Here is a 27910-nt window from a genome sequence, read left to right on the forward strand (position 1 = left end):
AAAAAATATTCATGTTTTACAGTTTGCTTATACAGCAGGCTCAGTTAAAGAAAAATCCCATTTAAATAAATCTCAATTTTAAGTACTTCAGTACCATCCACCTTTGTGTGCTATGCTTCCGAACTGCTTGGCAATATGTAACCCACTGGATTTTCAGTAACCTGCACAATGGTGTTTGTATCCCATCACGTGAACTACCTAAGCTCTTGACAAAACAGTTCCCTAACCTCTTCAAACTGGTTACAGTTTTTGCTGTATAAAGTTTTCAAGTTTGATTATGATACAAGCAGTACATTCCATCACTCTCATAGCAACTTCTGAAGTAAACCTATCATTGGGAATCTGTGGAAAAGGTAGTAAGTCAGGATATCTAGTTTTTAAGCTATCTACTCCATATGCTTCCAATGTCTGAACATCATTTGTAAGCCCTTCAAGTTGCTGACTATATTCCTCTATTTTTTGTGCAAGGGCTGCTGGTTTTACGTCTTTGTCTGATTTGCCTTTCACAGCATAGTCAGCTGCAATTAAGGCTAGTTTAGTAGACAGGTAGCATTTAAAGCATACCCATTCATTGGCATTTTTATGAAGGTCATTTCTTGCAGCTGAAAAGTTTGCTCGGGCCTGCCTAAGCCATCGACGTGCCTCTACAAGATTGCCAACAGACCTGAATGTAGGTGGGACAAAAAAGCGTTGCGAGTAAGATGGCCCCGTGGAAGATGGACACTTTTCTTTATACTGTTGCCTTTCAGATTTGTGGCTTGTAGCTTCTTGATTCCATGAAGTATAAAATCTCTGAAATGAAAATTTATCAGACTGAAATCGAGAAGCAGAGGATGAAAATGGTCTTCTTGAGGCTCTGTCCATGTTTTGATCCATAAAGGCCTGTTTTTCTAGCCTGTTAATCTCATTCTGTAAATGTTTGAAAACTTCATTAGCTATATCAAGATTCTCTGCATTTTTATCTGGGTGCCATTTAAGATATAGCCTCCTAATTATCTTTTTCCTTTCAGATTCCGGAAGCTTCCATGCCTGTTCAATCACAGATGTCACTTCTTTTAATATTTCTGGCAACAAGTTTGACTTTATCTTTTTTGGAGAGTGATGTTTTGCAGACACTGATTTGTGGCCCTCTCTGCCAGCAAAGAGAGGTGGAATTGGCCTAGGTCCGTGTGCTGGAAATTCTGTAGGACTGGTTGGGGTAGTAGGTGTGCTATCCCTGCTCTGAGAACTTTCCTCTGGTCTTGAAAATTTGTACAAGTCAAGAGAGCTCACTATTTTATATTCACTATATCCAATATCAATCTGGTAAATCTTCCCTAGAAAACTGTGACTTTCATCATCTTCTCTTTCTACTTCTTGTACAATAATTGCATAGGTATAAGTTGGTTGATACGATCCATATATGTCACCACCTTCAGCATCAACAAGGTAACCAACATATTCACCAGGATAAAATACATTCATTGGATCCATAAGAAGAGTATAGTGAATTTCAGCTGGTATAGGAGTGCCAGGTGTTGGTAGTTCAAGTTTTGATGGCTCAGAAGAGTCATACTTCACTCCTAAACTGTCAAGCTTTTCACTGATCCGGTAAATATCATTACAACCCAGCATGGCAATTAAATATGAGGTATCAGAAATCAGGTTGTCAGTTGCAGATTTTAAGGTCATTGCTAATGCTAACAGGAAATTTATGTCTTTGCTGTCAGAATGTTGTATGTAAAGCAGGATTACTGCATTTCCATATCTTTTCAGGAAAGCAAATGTTTCACTTTTGCTGTGGGGAATAGGAGCAAAACCTTTAACTCTTAATGTTGTTTGCAACTTCTCAAAGCAGGAAACTTTCAAACCTTCTCGCAAAGCTTTGCAAAGTCTTATTGCTTTTTCTTCATTAGCTAAAAAAGCATTGTCATTTTCATGCTTCATAATCCTGATGAGTCCTGTGATGAATTGTTCTGAAGACAACAGTAGCTGTAACCTTCCCTGCAAAGAACATAATGCTCCAAACTGACAAATTCTGGGAGACTCTTCATCCAACTGTTCTTCAAGAATACTGCTAAGCAAGCGAGGCCTCAGTTTCTGAGGGAATAACATTATCAGTTTAGTGTGAAAACCATGGTCTTTACCTAAGTAACACTGGCTAAGATCAACAAGCATTTGCACACCAATGTTACCTTGGATTCTGCTTTTGTAGTGGGGTGCATCATCAAAAACTAAGATACTAGACTTCACCAACCGACCATCTTGACTGGGAAGGTAAAGGGCAAAATCCCTCATATTCTCAAGGTCATTCCTAACCTTGACAGAATCATTCTGAAGACTTTTAAACAGGCCAGAAACTACTCTCTTAACTGTGCGCATTTCATTAGGATCCAATTGTTTTCCTTCTGAGCTCTTGAATATGCGACCTAGAACTTCAACATACTGCTTTGTTGAAATAATATCTTCAGTACCCAAATGTTTAAATAACTGATGGAAAGTACCAAGTTCTAAAGGCAGTTTGTAAAGATACGGTTTAAAATCAGATTCATACTCAAGGTTAATTACCACCTCTTCAGGCTTGAGAAGCTTCCAACCTTCTTCCACCATTACAAAAGAAACTCCTCGAAGCTGAAAGCGGAATTCCCTTTTCTCCGAACTAAGAAATTCATAAATGCTTCTTAGCACCTTGGCCCTAGTTTTTACCATGTCCTCATCCAAAGTTGTTATATTGCATATGTTCCTGCAGTTATTGATAACTTTGTCCAGGGGAGGGTCCAAGTTAACATTTAGCATAGTTAAAACTTGCTCAAGTTGTTCTTGTGCACCAAGACTACTTCCCTCTTGCTCTTTGATGCTTAAAGGGGTTGCTTTCTCAGGAAGAATGGGACACGAAGTCCACAGCAACTGCAACACATCAGTCTGTTTGAATTTAGGATTCACCTGTGCCCCATTGAATCGTATTAGAGGAAGTGTCCCATTAACTTCTTGATACTGAGGATGAAGTCTAACAAATTCTGCTGGAGCTCGTTCAGGGCACAGAAAAGGAATTAATGACAGTTCTTTCAGAAAATTTCCTGACAAAAGGTCAGTTCTTTCTTGAAATATGTGATGCAGGAGGACATCAACAGTATTCTGTAGTGTTTCTTTAGACCAGTTTTCTGTATTTGCTCGCATGCTGATCTCCTTAGAAAACTGTAACAACTGCTGCTGTGAAATAATGAATTTCAATCCAATATGACGTAGAAAAGTTACCCATGATGAAAGGAAAGCAGCTTGATTTTTTGGTTTTGTAAGCTGCTCTAGTTTCTTAAAAAAATCTTGAGGTATAAAGAATTTTTCAGGAAGCATAACTTCAAAGACTTTTACAGTCCTGTCGTAAAAATATTTTGCAGGTTTTAATCTGTTGCTTGCATCATGAATGATCAAAACGCTTTCAAGCTTTTCAAACAGCTGTTCCTTCATATCTGAAGTTTCTTCAATGCTAGTTAGCCTATTCTTTAAGTAGATTAAGTGTTCTAATTTTGCATCATAAGACAGATTTTCAAGTTTTGGCAAAAGATGTTTCAAGTACACTTCAAGATCATCCACAGAGACACAGCCAAGCACATTGTACAAATCTTTCAAATGAACCTTCTCTTCAAGAAAAGCTGATGAAGTCGAGTGTGTCCATCTGTCTACTTCTACTGATGGGATGGTTTTCATGAGGACATAGCACATCCCATATTTTGAAATGCTGATATATCGGCCACTAATTGATTTATAACATGGAAGAGACTTTAAAATTTTAATGTCATCCTGAGATGTCAAATGACATAGATTGCAATTGAAGTACATTAAGAGAGCCTCAAAGTCACTTTCTGCTAATTTTTCAGTCCTAAAAGTTGATGTCTGCACCATGTATTGTATGGCTTTCAGAATACTTGAAGGATTATCTATATTTGCTGTACATCCTGACAACAAAGGCACTAAAGCACTGTCTTTGGAGCAAATTTTGTTCAATGCCAGCTGAATACAACCTGTTTTCATTAAAGTGTGAAAGACTTTATCACTCTGAGCATTTGGAAAAACAGCTATATGCATAATGCTGAGGGGCAGCAAAACATCACACTCTGGCACAACAAGATGATTAGCTGAGACAGTAAACCTCACACCTGGAAGTAAAGTCCAATCTTTCAAAGTTTCAACAACACCATCAAATTTTGCTTGCGTATCTTCTTGCTCTTCCTTAATATTTATGGACTCACTAATAAAATGCCATGCATTTTTAAGCCAAGATTCACTTGCAAAGTTTTCTTTCCATTTCATGCAATTTCTAGTTTTATATTCTCTAGGCAGCACAGATGATAACAATTCAGCAAAACTTCTGATATCAAAGACTTTCGCTACTTCACTGCTAAGTAAAATATTGTTGTATCTCAAATACAATGTGTTCATAAAGAGATCCTTGCGAGATGGAATCAATTCATGATATGTTGTTAAGAATTTTGGCCGCTTTGAATCAAAAATTTGCAAAACATTGTCAAGAGTAATAAGGAGTGGCAAGCCCTCAATTTGGATTTCATTTTCTTCTGCATCTTTAAAACAGTAGTCAACCAGAAGTTTGAGACTATGGAAGAGTTTCAAGTTTGTCTGCTGAAGACGACAGGGTAACTTTCCAATGTGGCAATTAGAGTCTGGAAAAGAAAACGTCATCAAAAATAATCGGACATCAGCAGGTGTCACACAGGTGACAGGAATATCTGCATCTACCAAACAGTGGTAAAGATTTGCGGTTTCATCACAGTTATATACCAAATTAAATCCAATTTCTAAGAGTAAGTGCTTCAGTCTGTAAACATTTTCAGCCACCGTCTTCCGCGTTGTGATGTTGTATTCTGTATTTTTGAGATGCTGCAATTCATCTTGTAGTAAATTGTCAAAGAATGGCCTGCCTTTGTTCTCAGTAGACATGTTAACCCATGTGATGATAACAGCAGAATGCAAATCAGAACCCTCAATATTTGGTGTTCGCATAACAGGTAGAAGACGCTTCAAATCTTCATAAATGCAACTATAAACTGCTTTCACCAAACAATACCAATCCGGCTGAATATCAAGCCTGTTAACTGGAAAAAAGGATAAAAATTTTTTTAAAGTGTCTTTCACAGCATGAATAGGTGTGTTTTGCAGCACTGATACTGTAGGATCAGTGCCTGGAAAATAGCGTTTCTTCAGCTGAATCAGCAGTTCAACATAGGCCGGTGCTATCAGCGCTGTCATTAGGCTATTATTCCAGTCACTTCTTACTCCAACACCGTTATCATCACGCCATAGATTTCTTCTTGCAGAATCCAGAGCAAAGTGTCCATTCACATGAAAAGGTAATCCAGTTTCTAATGATAATGGTAAGAAACAGAACGCTCTGTGGGGTTTTTTGTAATTATGAGTAATGCAAGCTGCCACCCCGCCTCGTGGAAAAAGAGTAATGTCCTCATTCTTGTGGGCTGAAACCACACTTTTGGATACCTTTTCCATGGCAGAAAAGCCTGACCTGTTACAAATTAACCAAGTTGTAAGATTTCCTTCAGAGTCTTCAGTATCCATTGTATAAGTAATCTGTTGCACAGGTATTTCACTTAGCTGTTTTTTTTTAGTTACACTGTCAATTACAGATGCATGGAATTGCTTCCGTTTCAGTCTGTCTCCATCAGTGATTTTGCCTTGCACAGAATACAACACATTCAGTGCTCCTGTTGTTTTTTCTATCTCACAAATAGAAATTTTTTCCATATGGTTCAAAAACATTAAGAGTTCTGCTCCATCTGTACGCAGCTTATCTAAAAGATTTTGGACCATTCTATCTGAGCACGGTACTGAGGAAATTTCTGATACTTTTGCCATGTCTCCATTTCGAAGAGGAAACCTAAACATTGTGCAATTATCCAGTTTAAAGTGATCTCCTAAGTAGAGGTCCAGAACATCTGAGAACTGTGTTCTGAAATCTGCATCTAAATCTCTAAACATGCGACCTGGACTTGTTGATGTTGAACCTGGTGCATATCTAGCATGAGGATCAAAAATACAAAGTATGTCATTGCCAGATATGAAAGAAGGGCAGTCAGTAATATGATAAACAGAATTGAAACCTATACCATATTGTCCAGTTTTACAGGGATTTCCTACTTTTGTACCTTTTCCAAGGTTCTGAATTCCTCGAATATCATCTTCTGTAAAAGGCTGGTTGTTGTAAACACACAGTGCTGGTCCTTGAAGTGGTGCCCATTTCTCATCAAATATTCTATCAACTGGATGCTGTCTGGGATCAAACACAAAACAGATCTCTGTAGCTTTTGCATCATCTGCATTCTGAAGGAGCTCTTTCAGCATTTCTTTTTCTGAAGGGTAGGCGTTGAGAATGCTTTTAATTCTACTTGTCAATTTTTCTTTCTGGCCAAATTCTGTTCCAAGGGTAGTAAAACAGATATTGGATGCATATCTTTCTAAAGCTTTATGGCGTTTTGGTATTGCTCCAAGTTTTACTGCAACTTCTCTTGGAATATCACCATGACAATATTTAATGGTTGTATCTTTAACTTTAATCCATGGACAATCATTGTAACACAAAGATTTTGCAGGCAGAAGTGCAAGACGAGTATCGGGTAACAAAATCTCACCATACTTTTTCTCACAAAATTCCTGCTTCTTCTCTCTAATGAGGCCCCATATTCCTTCACTGATTATTCTCCTGCAAAGCTGAAAGCTGTCTTCTGTTAGTTGTTTGGTCCCTCTTTCCTGATTTATTAATTCCAGAACTGCAGCAAAATCTTCAACCGTAAAAGCCTGTCTTACACCCACAGTTTCAAAGAGCTCACGGAAACTATTTTTGTATTTATTAGGCAACTGATAGAGATAGGGTGCTGCTTCAAAATTCAAGTGAAAAGACACTTTTGTTGGATCAACATACACATTCTCAACCAAAATAAAACTACAGTTTGTCAGCTGTTCAGTTATCATAGCTTTTGTTGATTCATTCTGTAACATTCCTTCATGTAGATACTTGTAACAAGCATTAGTGATATTTTCTTGATATAATGTGATCCCATCAAATGACTTTGCAACTTCTTCTAACTGATTTATGACCAAATTAACAGCTGGCTTCTTCAGCAAACCCAAAAATTCTTTGACAGCTAATGACAAAGCACCACAGCCTTTAAAGGAGTGGGAATTTTCATTAAGGATTGGTTCTATTAGGCAAACTATATCTTGATGATCAGCAGTGAAAAGATCATTTGCTGTAAACATCGCTTCAGGCTGAAAATCACTGCCTTTCCAGTGCAGTGAGAAGCCTGCTGGTTTGCTAAGGAAAGGTAGGAAAGGGATGGTTTGACATTTTGCAGCAAATTCTTTAGCTCTAGAGTCCCTAGATTTTAGTTTTTCATCGATAAGACTCAATATAATACTGCTTCTAAGGCAAGCTGCAGCATGATCAGTCTTGTTAATTTCGGCTACTGACTCTGCACGTTCTATCAGGTCTTCCCATAAAATATCATCTTTAGCCATTCCCAGCTGAACAAGTTTAACCAAAATAACTGGGTTAAGATAATCCTGAGTGGTGCCACAGGGAAATCTTCCATCTTCAGCATCATATAACTTTGCAACTCTTCCTTCAGGATGGATCAGCCTTGATGGTGTAACTAATGGGTGTCCATCCAATGAACAGGGAATACATGGAGTAACACGAAGAATTCCTGAGAACTCCTCAACTTTTTCATTGAGAACGTAACACATCAAAGGATCACGCAGCTCTGCATCAATCTCCTGAACATTAGGGAAAAATACCTCAGAAAAGAACTGTTTCTCAGAGAAAGTGTTCTCCAATAGTATGTATTTGCATCCTGCTTCTTCAAATCCTGTCTTTACCCAGGACGGGAGATCTACAGCACACAGATTTTTGGAACCCGTTTTTTTAAGGTACTTCAGAAAGATCCTGAAGGCTGAAGGTCCGACATCTGGTCGTTTCAGTATAGAGTCATCTAAAAACCTTACATTCTTCATGGAAACCCAAGAGGAACCATCAGAAAACACTTTGATCCCTTCTTTGCTTTTCATATGAGCTATGTCTTCATAAAACCCTTGACAAATAACAGAAAAATCATCATGAACTGAATCGGGATCTGGCCACACTGCACAGTAACTGTAGTCAACTAGCTCACCATTGATTGCCATGTCACGCAGAACACAAACTGCTTCTATGTAGGCTTTTACAATAACATGCCTCATGAACACTGTATTCCATCTTCCTTTCGTGTCTGTTTTCCAGATCTCTTTCCGATTTGAAGTAACTGCAAAGCAGCCATTTATATGAAGAGGTAAACCTGTTTTTATTCGTAGAGGTAAATAGCAGAATACTTCACCTATGGTGTTGCAATTAGGTTTCACAATCCACTTTTGATCCTGGGTTTCAGACAGCAACACTCCTACTCCACCACAGGGAACAAGACCTAGTCTTCGTCCACTTTCATGCAATGAAAATTTTAAAGCATCTCCAGTGTCCATGCAAGAACATATAAGCCATGTTGTTGAATCTACTGTTTTCTGTGGCAATTCATCAGCTGATCTTTTCACCTGTCCAGATTTAGCCATTTCAAAGAAGGAAGCTGGATCATCCTCTGTACCTCTGAAGAGTGGTGACTGTAAATCAGCAATTCGCCTAAATACATGGTGAAATTCTTCTACTACTATCTGTAAGATACACGAGGACTTTGGTAAAAATTTTATTACTGCTGCTGCAGACCTTCATGAGTTTAGCCGCTTCCTTTAAAACACTTACATTTGGTGCAGTCAAGGCTTTGGAAGAAAACAGATTTTTTTTGATAGTGACAACATCTTGTGCCACCCCAGGATCATCTGCCTCAATTTTCAAGTATTTCAAAACCATTGAATTTACACTCTGAGCAAATATTATCAGTCTATGACCACAAATGCTGAATTCATCCACAAGAGAGTAAATGTCTGCTGTATTGTAACATGTGCTGCTGACTTCACTCACTTTAGCTTCCTTCTTAGTCCTGAAGGACAGCCTGAAAAGCGTTCCTTTGTAGCTGTAAGGAGATTCTACAGTCAGTGGTAGCTGGCAACCAAAAACTCCTATAAATGGCTTAAACTGATTGGGAAATTTTCGCAGCCTCTTCTGTTGTTTACTCCAATTGATTTTGATCCCAGGGTTAGATTTATCTCTAATATGTTTACTGATATGGTTAACGTTTGGATCGAACATAATCATGAACTCCCGGCTCAAAATAATAGGAACATCTGTGATATGATAAACAGAATTGAATCCCAGTCCAAATTTTCCTACTTTGTCAACTTCACTCCTTTTTAAAGACTCTCCTAATCGAGTTATATTTAGGAAATCGGAGTCAGAAAATTCAGAATTATTGAATGACCACAAAGCTGGGCCATGACATGCTGCCATTCCTGGATCCAGAAGATTCTCTCTTATGTCCATATTTCTTCTCATGTCAATCAGGAAATTACATTCCGTTGCATTAGCATCATCAGCATTTTGAAGAAGCTCTTTAAAGATATCTGAAATGGAAGGGTATTCTTCCAATATGTTTTTAATTCTTACCGTCAGAGGCTCTCTTTGCCCAGATTGCTCAAATCCCATATTTTCTGGATTAATCAATCTTGTGCTAAGGCATGGGACATTCAACCACTCAGCAGTTTTCATCGGTATGTCTTCATGCACCAAAATTATTGGTTCAACAGCATCTTCAAGCAAATCATTTAAGTCATCAACTTTGATATCACAGTAACAGCACTCATGAATTGGCCTCATTGCAAGTTTATAAGGAAGTTTGCCAGTGTATAGTGGCATGGGTGTATGCAGGCTTGCAGGAATCTGATTGCTGTACAGCCATCTTACGATGCTCAACATAATATGAAGATTTTGTTTACTCTCTTGTTCAGAGAGAGACTGCTCACTTTTTAGATATATTTTCTGAATGACCATAGAAACATGGTCTGGTGTTAACAGCTCAATGGAACCACAACATTTAAACAACTGGTGAAACTTCGCCATAGTTTTTGGCACATAATGTAGATAAGGTTGGAGATCAAGATCAGGTACTGACTTTATTACTGCTTGTGTGAGGGAACAAAATGTTTTACCTGTCCAAACCCAGGGAAACTTCAGGGCTTTAAAAGCTTCTTTGCCTTCTTCTAGATGGTCATGCATAAATCCATAAATCTCAAGCAAGATATGCTGAAACTGGTAATAGTCCTCATCACTGAAAGTTTTAGAACTGTGCCAATCAACCACCACCTTGAAATGTTTTAAGACTGCTTTTATAACGGGCTTTCTGGGAATGCCAAGTGCTTTTTCTACATCCAACAGCACACTTTCCACAAGAGGAACTGAGGAGCCAACTAAAATTGCATGAGATATATCACACATTTCTGGTGGTGAACAGAGATTACAGTGATCTCCTTTCCAAACTAAGGACCCTGGATAATTTGGAGGCCTTTCCTTAGATGCAGGAATCCATTTTATTTTTTTCAGTGCAGCTTTTGTTTCAGATGAGTGAAGCAGTGCATGGTTTTTGTTCAAAATCATCAAGAGAGTTCTAGCTTTTCTTAACAGTAAATCATGGTTGGTGTTGGAGTCAGCATGCAAACTTTCAATTTTACTTGCCACTCTCATAACATCACTTTCCTCAAGACCAGCCTCATTTTTTAATCCTATTTGTCTCAGAGAATGAAGAATATCTGAAGATGTAAAAATAACAGGGGGGAAGCAAATTTCTTCCTCAGCATAAAACAAATGTTGCAGAAGTTCTACCTCAGGATCAAAGAGTTCGTTTGCTGACATTATCTTTTCCTGTGAAATCTTAATAAACTTTAGTGATGTCAGCCAATCTATCACATCAGTATTTTCATTTTTCAGAAAAGTCAGATTTTCAAGAACCCATTGCATTATTTGTGTGATTTCATCATATGAATAAAAATCACTTCTTATGTCTTGTATAATAAACTTCAAGCAATCTGTGCTTTTCAGTTGTTCTATTTTCAGCAGGTTGGCTAAGCGAATAGTAGCTTCATCACTGCTGTCAATTATTGCAGTAGAAAATCTTAGACCAGGAGGAATTTTGGCAGTGTGGTGTAATACCTGACTACCTTTTAGCCCAGTAAAAACAGGAACACTTTCATCAGATGATTTTTCGACTTTTTTAAATATTTGCAATTCCTGAATAATTCTTCTCTCTTTTTCACTTACATCAGTTAAACTAGCTAAGAACGTCCTAAGAGCATCTTTATGTGTTGATGGGAATGATGCAACCTGATTGCATAGTTTCTGTAAGGACATTTTTTCCATTATTTGTAAAACAGCACTTGGTAATGGTGGATGCACATATTTTTTTATAAGTGGATGTTGGATAGAAATATCCAGCTTCTTAAGTACAACTCCACCAACTTTCTGAATAACATCAGCTAAATATTCCGGGAGCTGAGCCTCAGATTCATCTTCCAGAATGATAGGTGATGGATTCCTAAATCTAACCAGTTCCACTGATGTTTGGTTTTCCTCTAACAGTGTCTTGGGGATAAGTGGCATGTCATCAAACACACTCAAGTCATCAGAAAAATGTATATATAGGTTCTTCCATACCATCTTAAGCCAGGAAACTGGTGGGTGATTTTTGTCTTCCAAACCTGGATACCACTGTACCACCATGTCTCTGCCAGGCCATGTGCTATTCATAACTTCTTTAATGAGCCGGGCAAATCTTTCTGGGTTCAGAAGCTGCAGCTGAGTGCACGGTCTTCCTGGAATTACAGAAAAGGGAAAAGCCATGAAAATCACAGAGCAGAGTTACATAAAAAAGCGCTTTTGGTTGTTGTGAGGAGCGGAGGAGAAGGAGAAAAAAAAAAAAATTCTAACACCTTGTGCTCTGCCTTTTCTTTTTGTGGAAAAAGCTGTTTGTTGTTAGGTAGAACTGCAGATACCAGCTCCCCTTGCGTTTAGGAGTTAATTAAAAGCAAATGCATTCCATATTAGTAAAAACATTAAAAAACAAATTGAAAATTGTCAATGTGTTACTGAAGTTGTTAGTTTGGCACAAGAGTTCTTGGGCATTCATAGCAACTACAGATTTACAATCAAAGTAGAAGCTTCAAACTTTTTTTTGTTTGGTTGGTTCTTTACACTACTTGTTTGTCTAACAGTAAATATGAATCTAATCCATTATTTGCCTATAATTGCAAAGGTTCAAATAGATTTGAAGAGTTGTTTATTAGATAGAGCAAAGAGCAACTCAAGTGCAGATCTTACACTAAAAGTGACAAGCAATAAGACTCAGTTGTGCTGAAACTAAGTTGAGATATATATGGTTTTATTCTTATTACCAAAGTCCTCACTAAAAGAAATATATGTTGACATTCATGTCTTAATTATGAATAGACAGTTTATACTTAAAAACTGCAGAATGTCTGGAGGTAAGAAAATAATGCAGAATATAAAAATACCACCACCTTCCAACGACATCAAAAATAATGACAGAAATGGAAGCAAGACATTTATTTGAATTTCAGATCTTTCTTCCATCTAGATAGTATTGCCATTTCCTTAATAGCAACAGTCCAATTAAAGATACTATCTACTACCCTTGCTCTGCTGAAAACCAGTAGTAGGAGCACTGCAGTGTTTATCTGTGCTAACTGTTCAATAGAATTAACAGAATGCATACCTCTGTAGGTATGAAGCTAAAGGAAGGATGTCCTACTACTGATTCTGAAGTTCTCTACTCAAATAGTGGGATTTAAGCTTAGCTTTTAAATGCATCCCTCTCTTGCTGGTCCACTGCTGCAAGTATTTCTTTCAGAAGGCTTGAGCACAGAACTTTAGAATCCATGTATTAAAATCCATACATGTGATCTTAAAATACTGGAAATCTTCCCACACAGGAAATAAACCAATGAAAAGCCCAATGAAAATACTGATCATTTCCATGTAACATAACTATAAGGGTTTCTTCATCAATTCCCCCTCAAAATGTATTTAGAACTCTTATCATAATTATCTTTGGTAGCTATCTTTTGGCAGATCTATTTGTCACGTTTTATTTACAAGTAAGCTGGCATAACAAGAACAGATAATCACAAAATTCACACAAATATCAAGCTTCAATCCAAACCAGTACATCTTCATTTAATAACCATACCTGAAAATCCCCAGAGAAGCTGTTGGGCTAGAATATAATCAAATCAATTTTTAGAAAACATCCCATGAGTTACACATTAACACACTAAATATAGAAACAGTTACCGACTAGAAAAATACAGTACACATTTCAGGAGGGAAAAAATAAGATCTGGTTTTCTCTTTACAACACAATAAAAAAACCTGCATCCCATCCTCTCAAAGAAAAAATATAAGGAAGTTTCTATTTCTGCAATTGTATCAGGAATATCTCTAATTTCTACAGCTATGTACGTAAAATTCTTGAGAAGTAAGGTCTCATAACCTGCCAAAACCCCGTTTAATACTTATGTATAACATACAGCTTTTATGATACTGCAGTTGTACAATTATGCAAATCTTAGAATGAAGAATAATTTAGGAGGAGGCAGAATGAAAAGTAGGCCACTAGAGTCTTGCAAAGGATCATCTTAAAAGCCCTAAGCATTTGTAGATTTAGAAGAATTATACTTGTTGTATTCATTTACAAAAGTAGGGTCTTCGAATCAATAAGAGGCATAGTACCAACCAAGAACAAGTCCCTAGAAAAACATCCTTCAAAAAAAACTGCCAGAGAAAGAAGAGAGACAAGCAAGACCTTAAATGTGAATACTTTTCCAAGGAACTAAAAAGACTAGATAGACTCTTTTGCAAATTGGAGAATAAGCCTGAAAGTGAAGGAATGTCTGAGAACTCAGCAAGGGATTACTTCATGAATATATAGGGGGGTTTCATTTTAGTCACTTTTGCTTTTTGTGTTGAAGGATATGGCCCATCAAACCTGCTTCTGTTTTTCTTGGTTTGCTCTGTTTTTTTGTTTAAGCATGATTTAGGACTGCTTTGCATCAGAACAGACTGAAGAAATGGGGACTGTGACTGAAGGACTGAAGACCATGAAAAACAATATAAAAAAAAAAAAAAAAAAAAAAAAAAACAAATCAAGACAATGATTTATAGTATTTTATGTCTGGTTCTAATGTCTTCTGTCTAAAAAAAAATTCTGATTAACTGAGCAATTCAAAAATACAGAGGGGCAAGAATCTTTTTCTGAAAAGCACATTTTCTAGACATTGAAGAATAGCTCACCATATACTCATACTATCTAAAATAAGCTGAAGAGTGACTTGTTTGCAAATTGTGTTTAGATGAAAACACTTCTGAAAACAACACTTCAAATTTACCAATCAAACGCATAACGAGGAAGGGTGGAAAGGTAAATACAGACAAACTGAGTAGAAGAGAGGCAAAAAGAAATTATTTGTAAAAGCTGTTAAACATAGAAGCATCTCATTTACAGATACAGCAAACTTCTTCACCAAGTCTTTTGACCAAGACTGGAAGTATTTCAGTACTGAAAAATATTTCAGTGTTTTTGTCATGCTGACAAAACCATAAGCTATGAATTAAGACTCAGGAAACACTTGATGAAATTATATGATCTACAGGTATGCTGGAGGTTAGATGCTTAAGTGGGTTTTACTTGGTTTTTAAAAAATGCACTGATGTGATCACTTCTGATTGTGATACAAGAGATGACCTGCAGTACCAAAACCTAACACGGGTATTGCATATGCAAATTCTAAAAATGCAGACTAAAATTCAGAGTGTCTTAAGTGGAGGAATACTATTTGAACAAAATTACTGAACCTTGAATATATGCTATAATAAGTGAGTATCTATTCTTTTAATATAAATTTTCATCCTTCTCCCCTTGCCTTTGCCATAATTTTCATGTCATTTCCAATTTAAATGAGTCTATCATATCTTAAATAGTTATTTCTGATGATCAATTTATTTATGCGAATTCAATTTCGAAAGAGACATTCCTTTAAACATGAGTTTAGAATTAGCCTGTTCAACCATTAGAAATCTGTTCCTTATATAAGATTACGAAAGACATATTTATTACCTCTGCTTTTGGCAGCTTCTTTCAAAGCAGCTAGAATCTCAGGCTTCAGGTCATCAGAGAGTAACCTTCCTTCCAGGCCAGGAAAGCGTGATCTAGCAGACCATTTAAAAAAAATAAACAGGTAAATAAAACAAACCCCACCACACTTTAGCAAGGCATCATTTATCTATGTTGCTTCATAGACACTACCAGCATGGTAACCATCATGATAAACAATTGCTTACATATGCAGAATAGGGTTTTCAGTGGGCATTTTCTTACAAATAAAAAAACCCAGACATTTAGAAGCAGTTAGTAGTAAGAAACTGATTTTCCAACTACTCTTCTTTTCAAAGCAGGTCTAAACAAGTTTTCTTTTGATAGAAAAACTGGGGTTAGGAAATTATTTTCATCTATTTGTATTTAAAAAAAAAAAGTCAAATAGCACCTACTATTCTGTGTCCTTTAAAGATTCTATTTCAAAGCATACAAAAATTACAACATGTAATTCTAGGACTTCACAGAGATCTGCGGATTTCAAAAGATTTGCAGACAATGGTTAAGGTTATTGTAGCCAAAAGTCAGTCTCATCCCACCCTTCATTTAAATTAGCACTTAAAGCTAAATAGTTTCTTAGGGTTCTGGTCTTCCTGAAATAAAAAATAACTATGCAGTTTAATTCTGACAGCAGTATGTTAAATATACATAAACTAACACAGAATCTTGTTATTCCACAGGTGTTAACAGAAAGAAATTAATAAGAACTTATTTCACCTTTCTAGCAGACTCCAAATTTGAATATACAAAGAGCCAAACTCTTAAGTTGAAAGTGTTTTAAAACATCTGACCTAAGTCGTTTATCATATTTATAACATTAGCATTGAAAATAATTACTGTAGGCAAGAATAAAGGCAAATAAAGCACTATAATTTCAAATCTCTGTATTATCATAGCTAGAAAGTATATTTATACCTGTTATAACATGCTTCTGTATTAATTTTACAAGGCTAAACTAAACTAAGACCATTACTGACACAACATGAACTGAGTAAGATACAGTGGTATCATTAAGTTTCAAGAAAACTATCTTATGACTAGTCGGAAGCAGGGAATGTTTTCTGTATGTATACTGGCTTAACTTCTGGAAAGAAAAGCAAAGTGAATGAATAGCAAAAGATAAATAAATAATGTCACAACAGATGTTAGATAATTTTTATTCTTTTTAAGAAGACGCTAGAATCACAGGCTTTGAGTAGGACAAGAAAGTTTATGGGTTTAGAATATAACAGAAAAAGAACAGCAGCAGATTTTGGAAAAAAAGCAAACTCCTCTGAAGCAACATGGGAAGACCAGTTACCTGCATCCAACTGCTTTTATTGAAGATGTGTTGTCTATATATGTATTAAAACCTTCTTGAAGATGTGCTGTCTATACATAAGGACCTTACTCAGAGCCCTTTTAACTTAGTATCATCTACACTGGTGCACTCCAACCCACCTCTATTTCCCTTATGAACAGTCCATAGGGCAGTAAAAGTAGCCGAGCACATGCCAAGTGTCACATTCTTTCACACTGAGGAACTGAAAATCAGTGGAACTTGGAGAGAGAAGGAGGGGTGTATGTGAACATATGTATGGCTAACACTTTACAAGGAGGAACAGCTACAAGTGCATCCGGTGTGTCCGAGTGACTTCAAGCAACACCTCTTAAGAGGTTACTTAGAGAAGGGTTCAGATTTAGCAAATCTTTTATGAATCTGTAATCCAGTACAGACATAAAGAGCATTAGTCACGCTTTCTCCTGTGACCCCAAGGTCACTTATTCCAGCTAGTCTGCTCTTTGCTATCACCTCCCCAGTGGCAGTGCAAGCTTTTTTGGCTGATGAAATGTGAACCGAATTGAAATACTGATGCAGCTGGGAAATAAGCAAGAAAAAAAATTAATTGGAGAGCAACTGGAAAGAACAAAGGGAGAACAGATGTAAAGGACAAGCCCATTTCTTTCCATGGTGGTATCTGCTTACTTCCCAAAACCAGTGTCTAGTACTAAACCCTTCACTGAAAGTGTTGTGTAAATAAATAAATAAATAAATAAATAAATTTGTTTAGGTTTAATGAAAGCTCTTACTACATAATTTTATGTACTTCCTAGTATGCATGTTTCTAACCTACTCCTATTTATAATTCTCAGAAGAAAGCTAACTTGAAATGTATCCTGAGGTATTCCGTTTAGGCTAGAACACACAATTCTTAATAAAGTTATAATGGCAAGTAGCTGTCAAAGTTTTCAAATGAGACATATGCACACAAACATACATATCTACAGAAAACAGTTCTATCTATGCATTATTTCATTATATTACAGGATGCTGCTTATTATTTTGTTTGCTGATAAGAAAACAAAAGTCTGAAACTCTGTTTAACATTAAAAAAAATGGCATTTGGAATATTAACTATACCTGGAATATTCTTCTGAGGTTATGTAAACTATGTCCTGTTCTGACACAGATGAGGAAAAAGGAATAAAGTTTCCGTTCTGTAATGGCAAAAGCTCCAATCCAATCAGTTCACTGTAGACTCCATCAGAAAGCACAAATTCTAAAAGATGAAGCTTTTCTTCAGCAGGTCCACTGTGTCCAGATTTCCTTAGTATTTGCCGTACTACAGCAGGAGTCACTTTTTTCACAGCTTTAGCAGCAGAAATAATAAGATGCACTGCACTAGCAATATTTGCTGGTACCTTGGCAATCTGCTTCCCTGAATTCTGGAGGTAGTTGAGAACAGACTGTGTGTACCCCAAACTCTCATCCATTTCAGAAAAGTGCACCTGTTCCACTTTTATCCACTGATTACTCACTGAGTAAATAACTGTGTGCTGGAGCAGCTCTTTAAAAAGAGGTTCTAGAACTGGTTTCCAGGGTACCCTGATTTTGTTCTCATCAGGCCATAACGTATAAATTCTTTCAGCTGACAATGGAAAATCCGAATTCTCCTCAGTCTCCATTCGTTTGATAGCTTCCAAAATAAGGGTGGTATATGCCTTCGGCACTATATTTACCACAAGAAGATCATTCCACAAAGCTGCTGGATCTCTCCATTGATCCAGCTCTCGCCATTTGATACTTCTCCTATTGTCTGTGAGACCAAAGAAACCACTAACATGAACTGGGAGTCCAGTTTTGCTTTCTTCACCTGGAGGTAAAGGCAGAAAACAAAATGCTCTTCCTGAAAAGTCTGCTACAGCTCCTTTTTCCTCCCCGTTAGTTGACAAAGACATGGCTATTCCAATAGTAGGAACAAATTTCAAGTCATCAGCTAAACAATCCAGTTCAGTACACATTCCTCGACCACCTACACAATTACATACTAACCAAGATGTTTTCTGTGCATCCTTAACATTCTCATCTTCTACAACTATATTTACATGGTATGTCACACATGTTATGCTATTGCTTGGAATTCCCTTACAATACTGATTTATTGCAGTTCGTAAGATTTTGATAGAATTGGGTCTTTCATGTTTCAAGGCCTTGTTTTCACTAGCAGTTACTCTAAAAATCAGCCTCTCAGTGCCATCAGCTTCCCTAATGTGCAATGAAACATCCTGAACACTCTTCAAGAAGAGCAATACTGTGTCCGCATCTGCTCTGAAGGATTCAAACAACTCTAAAACCTTCTGTTTGTCATAAACATTGCTGCTCAGTTGGGAAGGCTGCAGACGAAGTGGGAAACGAAAAAAGGTACCAGGAAAGTTTCCATTCTTAAAGGTTTCCTTAGTGCTGCCAAATACACCAATGAATGGTGCAAACTGGTCTGTAAGTTCATTGATTTCCTTGCTATCTTCTTTTAGATTCCAACACTGGCCTGATTCATGAGGTCCAAAAAGGGTTTGATGGGGATCAAGCATTCCAATCTGGTCACCACTGAAAATACTGGGGACATCTGTATACATAAAAAAACAATTATTAATAATCCTAAATCAACTTATTTTTCACACACAGTCCTAAGGAAGAAATTTTTAAAGGGCAATGAACCAAGTATAATGCCAAGGGATGTGGCTGAGTCACCATCCCTGGAGGTATTTATATTGTATTTAGATGTGGCATTTAGGCACACAGTTTAGCATGGACTTGGCAGGGTTATGTTTATGACTGGCCTCATTGTCAGAGGTCTTTTCCAACCTACATGATTCTGTAATTCCGATAACATATAATTCAGTGCTTATTGACAGTGAAGAATCAAGGATACCCCTAGTCTGCAATTAGGTACATAAACAGTCATTCAATTATTTGCATTCTAGCAAACAGTGAGCAACAGAAAGGTGGCTTGTTTTTTCCAAAACATTTTCCAATATATTTTAACTTTTTTTTCTTTCCTGAAAATATTAGAAAGCAACTTAGTAAAGGTGTATTCTATTACATTCATACCTTGCAGATCTTAAAGGCTTGTAGACAGTGACATTGTATGTTTAAAAGCATAAATTCCCAGAATTATCAAACCACTTAACATATTAGGCTTTTATTCATGCACTACTAACATACTGTGAAAAAACATCATGTGTCCTACAAACTCACTTCACAAGTTAAAAATGTTATTTCAGCAAAAATTTTACTCTTACCCTGTACTAACTGTGTAGACTGTAAGCACCATTTATGCTATATGCTTATGCTATACAGCAATAAAACATCTTGCCAGAAAGCATTAGTGTGCATACACCTTTATTATGGAGTCAACTTTCTAGCATGAAATAAAATCACTGCTTATTATGCAAAGAATCTGCATAGAAGTATCAGTCTGGTCTAAAGTTCCACACTTCTACTTACATATCTACCCTGTATTACAGGCCTTTTTAATATGATCAGCAGTGCATTAACTGAAATAACAGGGTAAAGGAATGTTCATTTCAACACAAGGGACTAAGTACATAATGATGTTACTACAAGAAACACATCTTCTCTAGAAAACTTCAAAAGCCAAAGGATAACTCACAGGGTTTTAAAAAAATATGAATGCTTCTTAAGGAAACCTAGCCAGAGATCCAATTTTAAAATGCACTATAGATATTAAACTAATATCTAAAATAATTAAACAATTTAACAAAACTGCAACATTTTAATTTTAAAATATCTATTGAGAGTACCTGTTATATGATAAACTGAATTAAAGCCAATTCCAAATCGTCCAACTTTCAGGGGATCATCTTTCTTTCTGCTTCTTGCTATTTCCTGTATACCATGCCAGTCCTCAGGGGTGAAAATTGCATCATTGTATGCATAAAATGCTGGCCCTATAATAAATAGGCAAGTGTTAAAAAGATAACAGACAGAAGAAAACTACGTAACCGAGAAAAAATTCTAGGAAAGAAGTCCACAGAACTGCAAAAGTGTTTCTTTATAACGTCTGCATGTGCAAGTTTATGGGGAAACTATGGCTCAAACTGACACCAAATTATACTTGGTGATGAAAGGGAGATACAGAGTAGCAGCAAAAGCAGAAGCAAGGAGATGGATTTACTTCTGTATATGGTACTTAAGAGATTTATATTCTGATGTGGTATCTAGTTCTGGTGTCCACATCTTAAAAGAATGATTCTGAAAAACTGAACAGAAAGCAGAAAACAAAACTTCTGGAATAAGTGTCCTGTGGCAAAAGGCTTGAAGTCAATCTGTTCAGTCTATCACAAAAATGTTTGAAAGATGTACCAATCACAGTCTATTAATACCTCCACTGGAAGGGATACATGGCAAGATATAATGATAACCTGTTTCTAGAAAGACAGACAAGTTCAAATTGGAAGGCACAATGAGGTTGATTAACAAGCTAGAAACAAGAAGTAGTGGATCACCCATTATGAAGTCTTCAAATAATAACTGAATGTCTTTTGGGATGATTACGCAAACTAATTTGTCTGATAAATATGTAACTGACCTCAACCACATGAAGCCATATTAGATGATATAAAAACCCTAAAGTTACAACAAACTACATTTGCAGTACACAACAGCATGGAGCAAAGGTTGGTGCAAGGGTGAGAGTAGGAGATGGAGAAGAAAACAGAACTGCCCAGAGAAAGCTGAAATGTAGGGTCATGTTTACATTAAGAACTGGAGATCACTCTCAAAAGGTAGAGGTGAGTATGTAAAAAACCTGAAATTACTGCCTAATACCCAAAGCATTCTTTTATCCCAGGTCTTATTAAATCTTGTTTACTGACTCTACTAAAAATCCTTTTGTGTATATTGAGATAGCGAGTGAACCTAGGGAAATAAGCCCCAGGATATACAGTCACCCTGGGAGAAGTTACCTGAAATAAAGCTGAACATGTAGGCTTTCTCAAACAGCATTAACTAGAAGCAGTTGGAAAGCTGCTACTGATAACCTGAAAGAAGACAGTGTAAGGCCTTCAACAGCAAACACTGGCTTTGGAAAAGAATTATCAACATAGACAAAATATGCACCTCGTAAGGTGGTCATCTCTAAATAGCAAGGAGAAAAACACAGAACCACATGCATATTGATGGATAATGGCCAAAACTAATAAAAATTATATTTACCCTGATACTGTACCATGTCCTTTGACCATAGAGTTTCTGTTCCATACTGAGTTTCATCATATAAAAACCTAACCTCTGTGGCACCAGCATCTTCTGCATTCTGTATCAGTTCCTGAGGCAGAAAAAAAACAAACAAAAACAAAACTATAATGCAGTAATGTTTTACATATTCTAGCAATGGCTTTCCAACTTAAACAATAGAAAATAATAAGCAATTGTCTTGAGTATAATTGTGTTCATACTTTTCAACGAAAATAATTTTATCCAGTTTACCTGAAAGTAGATATTATAAAAGGAATATACAGCCAAATACTATGAACATGATTGGAGCTCAAATTCCACACATAAACAGTTATAAAGTTAAGAAATAAGCTACTAAACTGTTACTACTATATTATCCCAAATCAGAGTTGTAAAAGTCTCAAAACAATGAAGAAAAAAACAATTAAAAAAAATAATCAAAGTTTGCTGCTAAGCCCACACAACAGCTGAAGACAACAGTGAAGCAGCAAATCATAGAAGGGCAATAAACATCACACTTTACATCTGCTGAATTCCATTTAACACTTCACAGTATGAACCAAGCATTCAAGAGCGAGCCACAGTGCTCACTCCTAACACCCTTTCAGCAAAGGGCTGCACAACAGTTCTGACCAGTAACTGTAAATCATGAACCAACAGAGCTCACCTGCTGAATGAAGCCCATAGCTCTAGACAGAGGCTTATATTGATTATTTGTTAAATAGTATTACCAGTGGTGAGAGCTATGGAAAACTCTAACTAAAATGTCAACAAACTAGTTCTGTAAGCACTGCCATTAACAAAACATGCCCATCCAGTCCCATTTACCTCAATAGCTTTATACTCTGCAGACACGTAAGCATGATTATAAATACCTACAGGATTAGAGCTTCACACAATGCTCTATTTACACTGAATCATCAAAGTGTAGAAGGGCTCCAAAGATACACATTCATATATACAAATAAACACACATACACATCTGTGTGTACATTTGTTTGGGTGTGTATAAGTCTGGCATAAGGAAGTATCCCAGCTGAGTTGAAAAGCTATGAAGGTACATCACATCATATCCAATGTATTCGTACAACATAGATTTCAGTCAATTACTCGTAACAATAGAAGACTTGCTAGCAAGATGAATCTTCACTTAGAACTAACACATCAACTAGCAGCAGATATTATAGGTTGTATTCTAATATACTGTTGACAGTAAAATAAGATCACTGTTATCCAATACCTGGTTTCAAAACTATTAACCCCTTGATTTTTCACTTTGTGACAGTATATTCAGTCTATAAGGCCTTTCTCACAAGTAACCAAAATATATTGTTTATATTGTCACTATAATTTTGAAGCATATGCTGAGGTAGCAAGAAATATACACACAGTTCAGCATAAATATGTTTTAAAGAATTTCTCTCTGTAAGGTATTCAATTACAAAAAACATACAATTCTTCCAAAAGAATAATCACAGCAATCATTCAAGATGATACAGAAAGACAGCAAAAGCCTCTAGAAATATTAAATAAGTATGAAAACTACCATGTAGTCAGAGACTTGCATTCATGCTGTGGCACACAGAGCATCTCCTACATTCAGCTGCAAAAGCATTGTATTTGAAGAATCCAAACAGTGAAATGAATTTTAAGAGATCAGCAAAATTCCTGGTAGTAATTCCACGCTAACAGTCTGGTAACTCTAAATTGTAAACCATGAAAAGAGGAACGTTTCTTCTTTTAGATTTACCCACCTGATTCCTAAGGACATTAACTTATTTCTTCACACTGGAATGAAAATTTGGGTTTAAATTGTTAAGAAGATCTGAACCCTTCACGATGCAAATGCATCTTACAGATTCAACTAGTACTGGGAAACAGTAAAAATGTAAGCATCCCATCCAATGCGCAAGCACTGCTCATAATATATCCAGCATGCAGTTTGCCAAAACAACTGAAGTTATGCTTATCTCACTAAGAATAATCAACTTCTTCCAGAGTTGCAAAGAAAACCTTCCAAGAGACAGCAGGAACTGCCAGCAACTGTCACCATGTGCATTTGTGTGTTTTATATATATGGATAAATATATACATGTACCTGCACCAAATCCCAGTAGAATCTTGTATTCGCATATACAAAGGAAATGAGCCTCCTAACATCCATGTGATGAAGCATTCTGGATGAGAAATTTAACATCCAACTATGAACTAATCACCACAGGTGCAATTAAAAAAAAATTAAAATATCAAACTGGCACTTCCAGACATTAGCATAAGAAGCTACAATAAATCAGACAAGTCATCTTCTAAAGGTACCTGTCTTTCCCCTTGTGGGACTTGATGAATTTAGAATGGTCTGTATTTTTTCAGATTATAGAATCATAGAATGGTTTTGGTTTGAAGAGACCATAAATATCATCTAGTTCCAACCCTCCTGCCATGGGCAGAGACAATTTCACTAGACCAGGTCACTCAAAGCTGACTTTGAATGCTTCCCATGATAGGGCATCCACAACATCTCCAGACAACCTATTCCAGTGTCTCACCACACTCATCCCAAAACATCTCTTATGTCCAATCTAAACCTACCCTCTTCGGTTTCAAAACATTGCCCCTTGTCCTGTCACTGTATGCCGTGGTATAAAGTCTCTATCCATCTTCTTTATAAGCCCCCTTTGTATGTTTAAACACCTAATAAGGTCTCACCAGAGCCTTCTCCAGGCTGAACAACCCCAACTCCCTCAGCCCTTCTTCACAGGAGAACATGCTCCAGATATGTCTGAAGTAAGGTGAGGTGAACTCTACTTTATCAGTTCACCATCTAATTTACTGAAATTTTTTTTAGTGCTTAAATCAATGTTGCCATTTCCATTGTTAAGTCTCTACACAGAACATTCAACGTTCAAATGTGGAGCATCACAACACAACATGTCCTACCGTTGCATACTTTGAAGTCTCCTGGACCAATGATAAAACCCCATAAAGAACACTAACCTCAGTTCAGAAAATCCTGCAACATTCTTTTGTTATGAGAACCAATGTCTGGACTAAAAATGTTTTCCAGCCCACATAAAACCGATGGGTTCATTATTCTTATCACTCTGGAGCAAGTTTCCCAAAAGCTATTCAAAGATTCCCATCATAAAAGCCTTCTTAATCTAAGGATGAAACTTTATGACTCTCCCATAGTCCAATGAGGAAAATAATATAGCTACCAAGAAATTCCACAACAAAATCTTGTTTCCAAGTCTTCATCTTATCCCAATCTTAATACTAAAATATCGCTTTCCAAAATTTGTATATACTATTATGTATACTACATAGCTTATAGCAGAGATGAGCAACAAATAATAAGCAAAACAAACATTTTAGATAACTCATATAAAATACATCATGAAGTCTCTGATTTAATTATCACATCTGTGTTTTGTTTGTTTGTAACTTACAAAGGCATCTGTGACAAGCAAACTCAGAAATGTCAAACCCACAACTCACTTTGCCTTGTCCACAGGAATGGAAACATACCTTTCCCATACTAAAATGAGTATCTAAAGAGGCACAGCAACTGCAAGATTTGCTGGAAAGTGTCAAATTAATGGCATTATGTCATGCTTATTAAATGTCTGCTAAAAGTACCATGTGTTATATACCTTAAGAATCTGTCCTCCTTCTGGGTATCTTCTTAAAATATCCTTCAGAAAATCAACAAGTGGTGGAGTTGTTTGTCCAAAACGACCTAAAGACAAACAAAAAACAATCTGTCTATTATGCTACTATGCACTTAATTTCAGATTAAAAAATACTCACTAAACATTTACTGGGAATATAGCAAATTGTTTTAAATTAACTCAAGGCCTGATACTGTTAAATCTCGTATTTCCAAAATCAACTGTAAAAACACATTATACAGTTTTTTATTTAAAAAGTTAAAATAGCACTCTTTGATGTTAAGGTCAACATGTTGTTTCATATCTAGACTAAATAAATTTGGGAGCTAAATCTTTGCATGAACTCCAACAACCGGATGTTCAAATGTATCAACTGCTAAAGGACTAGTACTTTTTAAGCAGCAGGATGGTATTCTAGGGCAGCTGTGGCTCTAACTTTTTTATAGCCAGTGATGATCTCTACTGATAGCTACACAGAGGCACAGTACACTTCAGCTCTAGTGTACACTTCCTGTTCTGGCATACTGTGATGCTGGGCCTGGTGCTAGATTTGGTGTTACCTAGGCTTCAGGTTACCTGAGAGAGTGCTACCAAGCATTACGAAGTTCTGCTGTAAGAGGAAGAGTCTATCACAGAGAGAAAGGTTCAGTACTCTTCATTTCAAACTCCAGTCTGAGACTAAAGAGCAGCTCCCTAAATCCAAACCTCTAAAACATGTGCTTCAAATATTCATGATGCAATCCACACAAGGAAAAGAGACTCTACTGATGCCCCATCACTTTATTTAAAAGTTATTAATGAAGTAATTATTCTCTCTCTCTCCCCGTTTCTGCATATATGTGTGTTTATATAGTACACAGATTCAAACACACACATTACATATATTACGGAATAAAACATTTTAAAAACAAAATCACCACAGAATTCTCAGCAATGTGAGGAAAAAGGAGATAGTTATCTATCTATTTGCAGACAAAAAACATCAAGTAAAACATCAAACATCTTGTCTTTATGAAATTTTCATATCACTATGTTTAAGGTAACTTAACAGCACCAATAAAAAAAAAAAACTAAGGAATTGCAACTCATGGCTGTAAGTGCAGAAAGGATTTTATAGTTTTATTATTTTTACAGTATACAGAAGTATATGGAAGTCAACATGCAACATGCAAACTTCTAAAATAAGGTGAACTGATCAATAGTGGGAAAGTTTGGGTGTTTCTTTTCTTAGGAGAAATTCTCTTAAATCAAGAAACCGATCTCCAAGCCTAAATTGGGCAGTTAAGCGGAAGTGTTTAAACACATTTCACTATGGGAACCACAAAAACAGACAAGTTAACTTGTAAGTGACAGGACCAAAGTAGACATTACTCTCTCTTTACTTTTAAGACCAAAGCTGCTCTACTTTAGGTCACAAAAATTACTCTGTCTGGAGATCATGACTTACTGCATCCTATCAAAGGCAGAACTGGTTTTTCTTCAGTATCAGAGCTGGTCATATTTAACATAAAACTGGTTCCACAAATCTAAAGGAGAAACTTCTTCCACAATAAGGGTAGTCAAGCATTGAAATGGGAACCCAGAGAGCCTGTGCATTCTCCATCCTTGGAGGCTTCCCAAACTCAAACAAATCAACCCTTTAGCAACCTGGTCTGACCTCAGAGCTGCCCCAGCTTTGAGCAGAAGGTTAGAGACTTAGGTTCAGGAGAATGTGAACATGAACTTCTGGCTAATATACAAACAATTCACTTCTCTCTATCACTAGAAAACCATAATCCAGTATACTGATGGCTTACATAGGCTAAAAAATACGATATTTTGTGACACCAAATAAAATACCTGCATGAAAAGAAAGGTTTCCTTTTTCATCCTACCATGCCATTAGCATTTATTTCCTTCTTTTAAAGTTACTGTTGAAAGAACATTGATGATAGCAACCAAGTAACATAATCACTACGGATTTTAATTAGAACATTTCTGAAGATATTCAGGTATCAATCTAATTCAAGATACTATACAAACAAATATACCAGCTTTTTTGTAACAAAAAGGTAACTAAACATACGGAATCAAAAGAAAAACAAACAACCCAGAAGAATTCAAAAGCTTTTCACCAGTATTAGTCTTCTACACAGTGGTGACTGAAAAGGTGTCCTTTCAAGTACCTGAACTGCTTACAAGTATTCATCTTATATTGTATGAGACAACGCAGGTATTAATTCTACTGCAAGCCAAGCTTTACTGATCCCAAAGTACAGCAATATTCTAATTTCTACACATGAAATTACAAATAAAAAATTAATCACCAAGGCACTTAGAAAGAGAAGTTTAATTTTCCTGGGTCAGAATGAATAGAACAAGTGAAGGGATACCTAGAACTCGCAAGTAAAACAATAGCCTCCCATTCAAAGCAAAGAATAATTTCAATTAACTCTAGATTGCATTAGAAAATGCTTTGACCTTCCAGTTTATGAACAGAGACAAGCATTTGTCATACCTCCTCCTTTCAACCCTTTTGACTGAAGCTTCAGAAAAACTTGATTTTGAGACCTCTGAAGATCAACAATCTTGATACCATC

General features: G+C 36.5%; 1 protein-coding gene across 1 annotated transcript; it reads right to left on the reverse strand.

The window, feature by feature from the left end:
- Positions 1-27910, reverse strand: SACS (sacsin molecular chaperone). The gene is given in 8 exon segments (XM_010015655.1): positions 1-8728; positions 8730-11790; positions 15111-15202; positions 17548-19030; positions 20229-20375; positions 21643-21754; positions 25314-25399; positions 27829-27910. Coding segments are annotated over 6 exon segments (13287 nt in total). The 5' UTR covers positions 21659-21754; positions 25314-25399; positions 27829-27910; the 3' UTR covers positions 1-240.

The sequence above is a fragment of the Nestor notabilis genome, unplaced genomic scaffold (genome assembly GCF_000696875.1).
Source record: "Nestor notabilis isolate BGI_N333 unplaced genomic scaffold, ASM69687v1 scaffold23755, whole genome shotgun sequence".
Classification (NCBI taxonomy): domain Eukaryota; kingdom Metazoa; phylum Chordata; class Aves; order Psittaciformes; family Psittacidae; genus Nestor; species Nestor notabilis.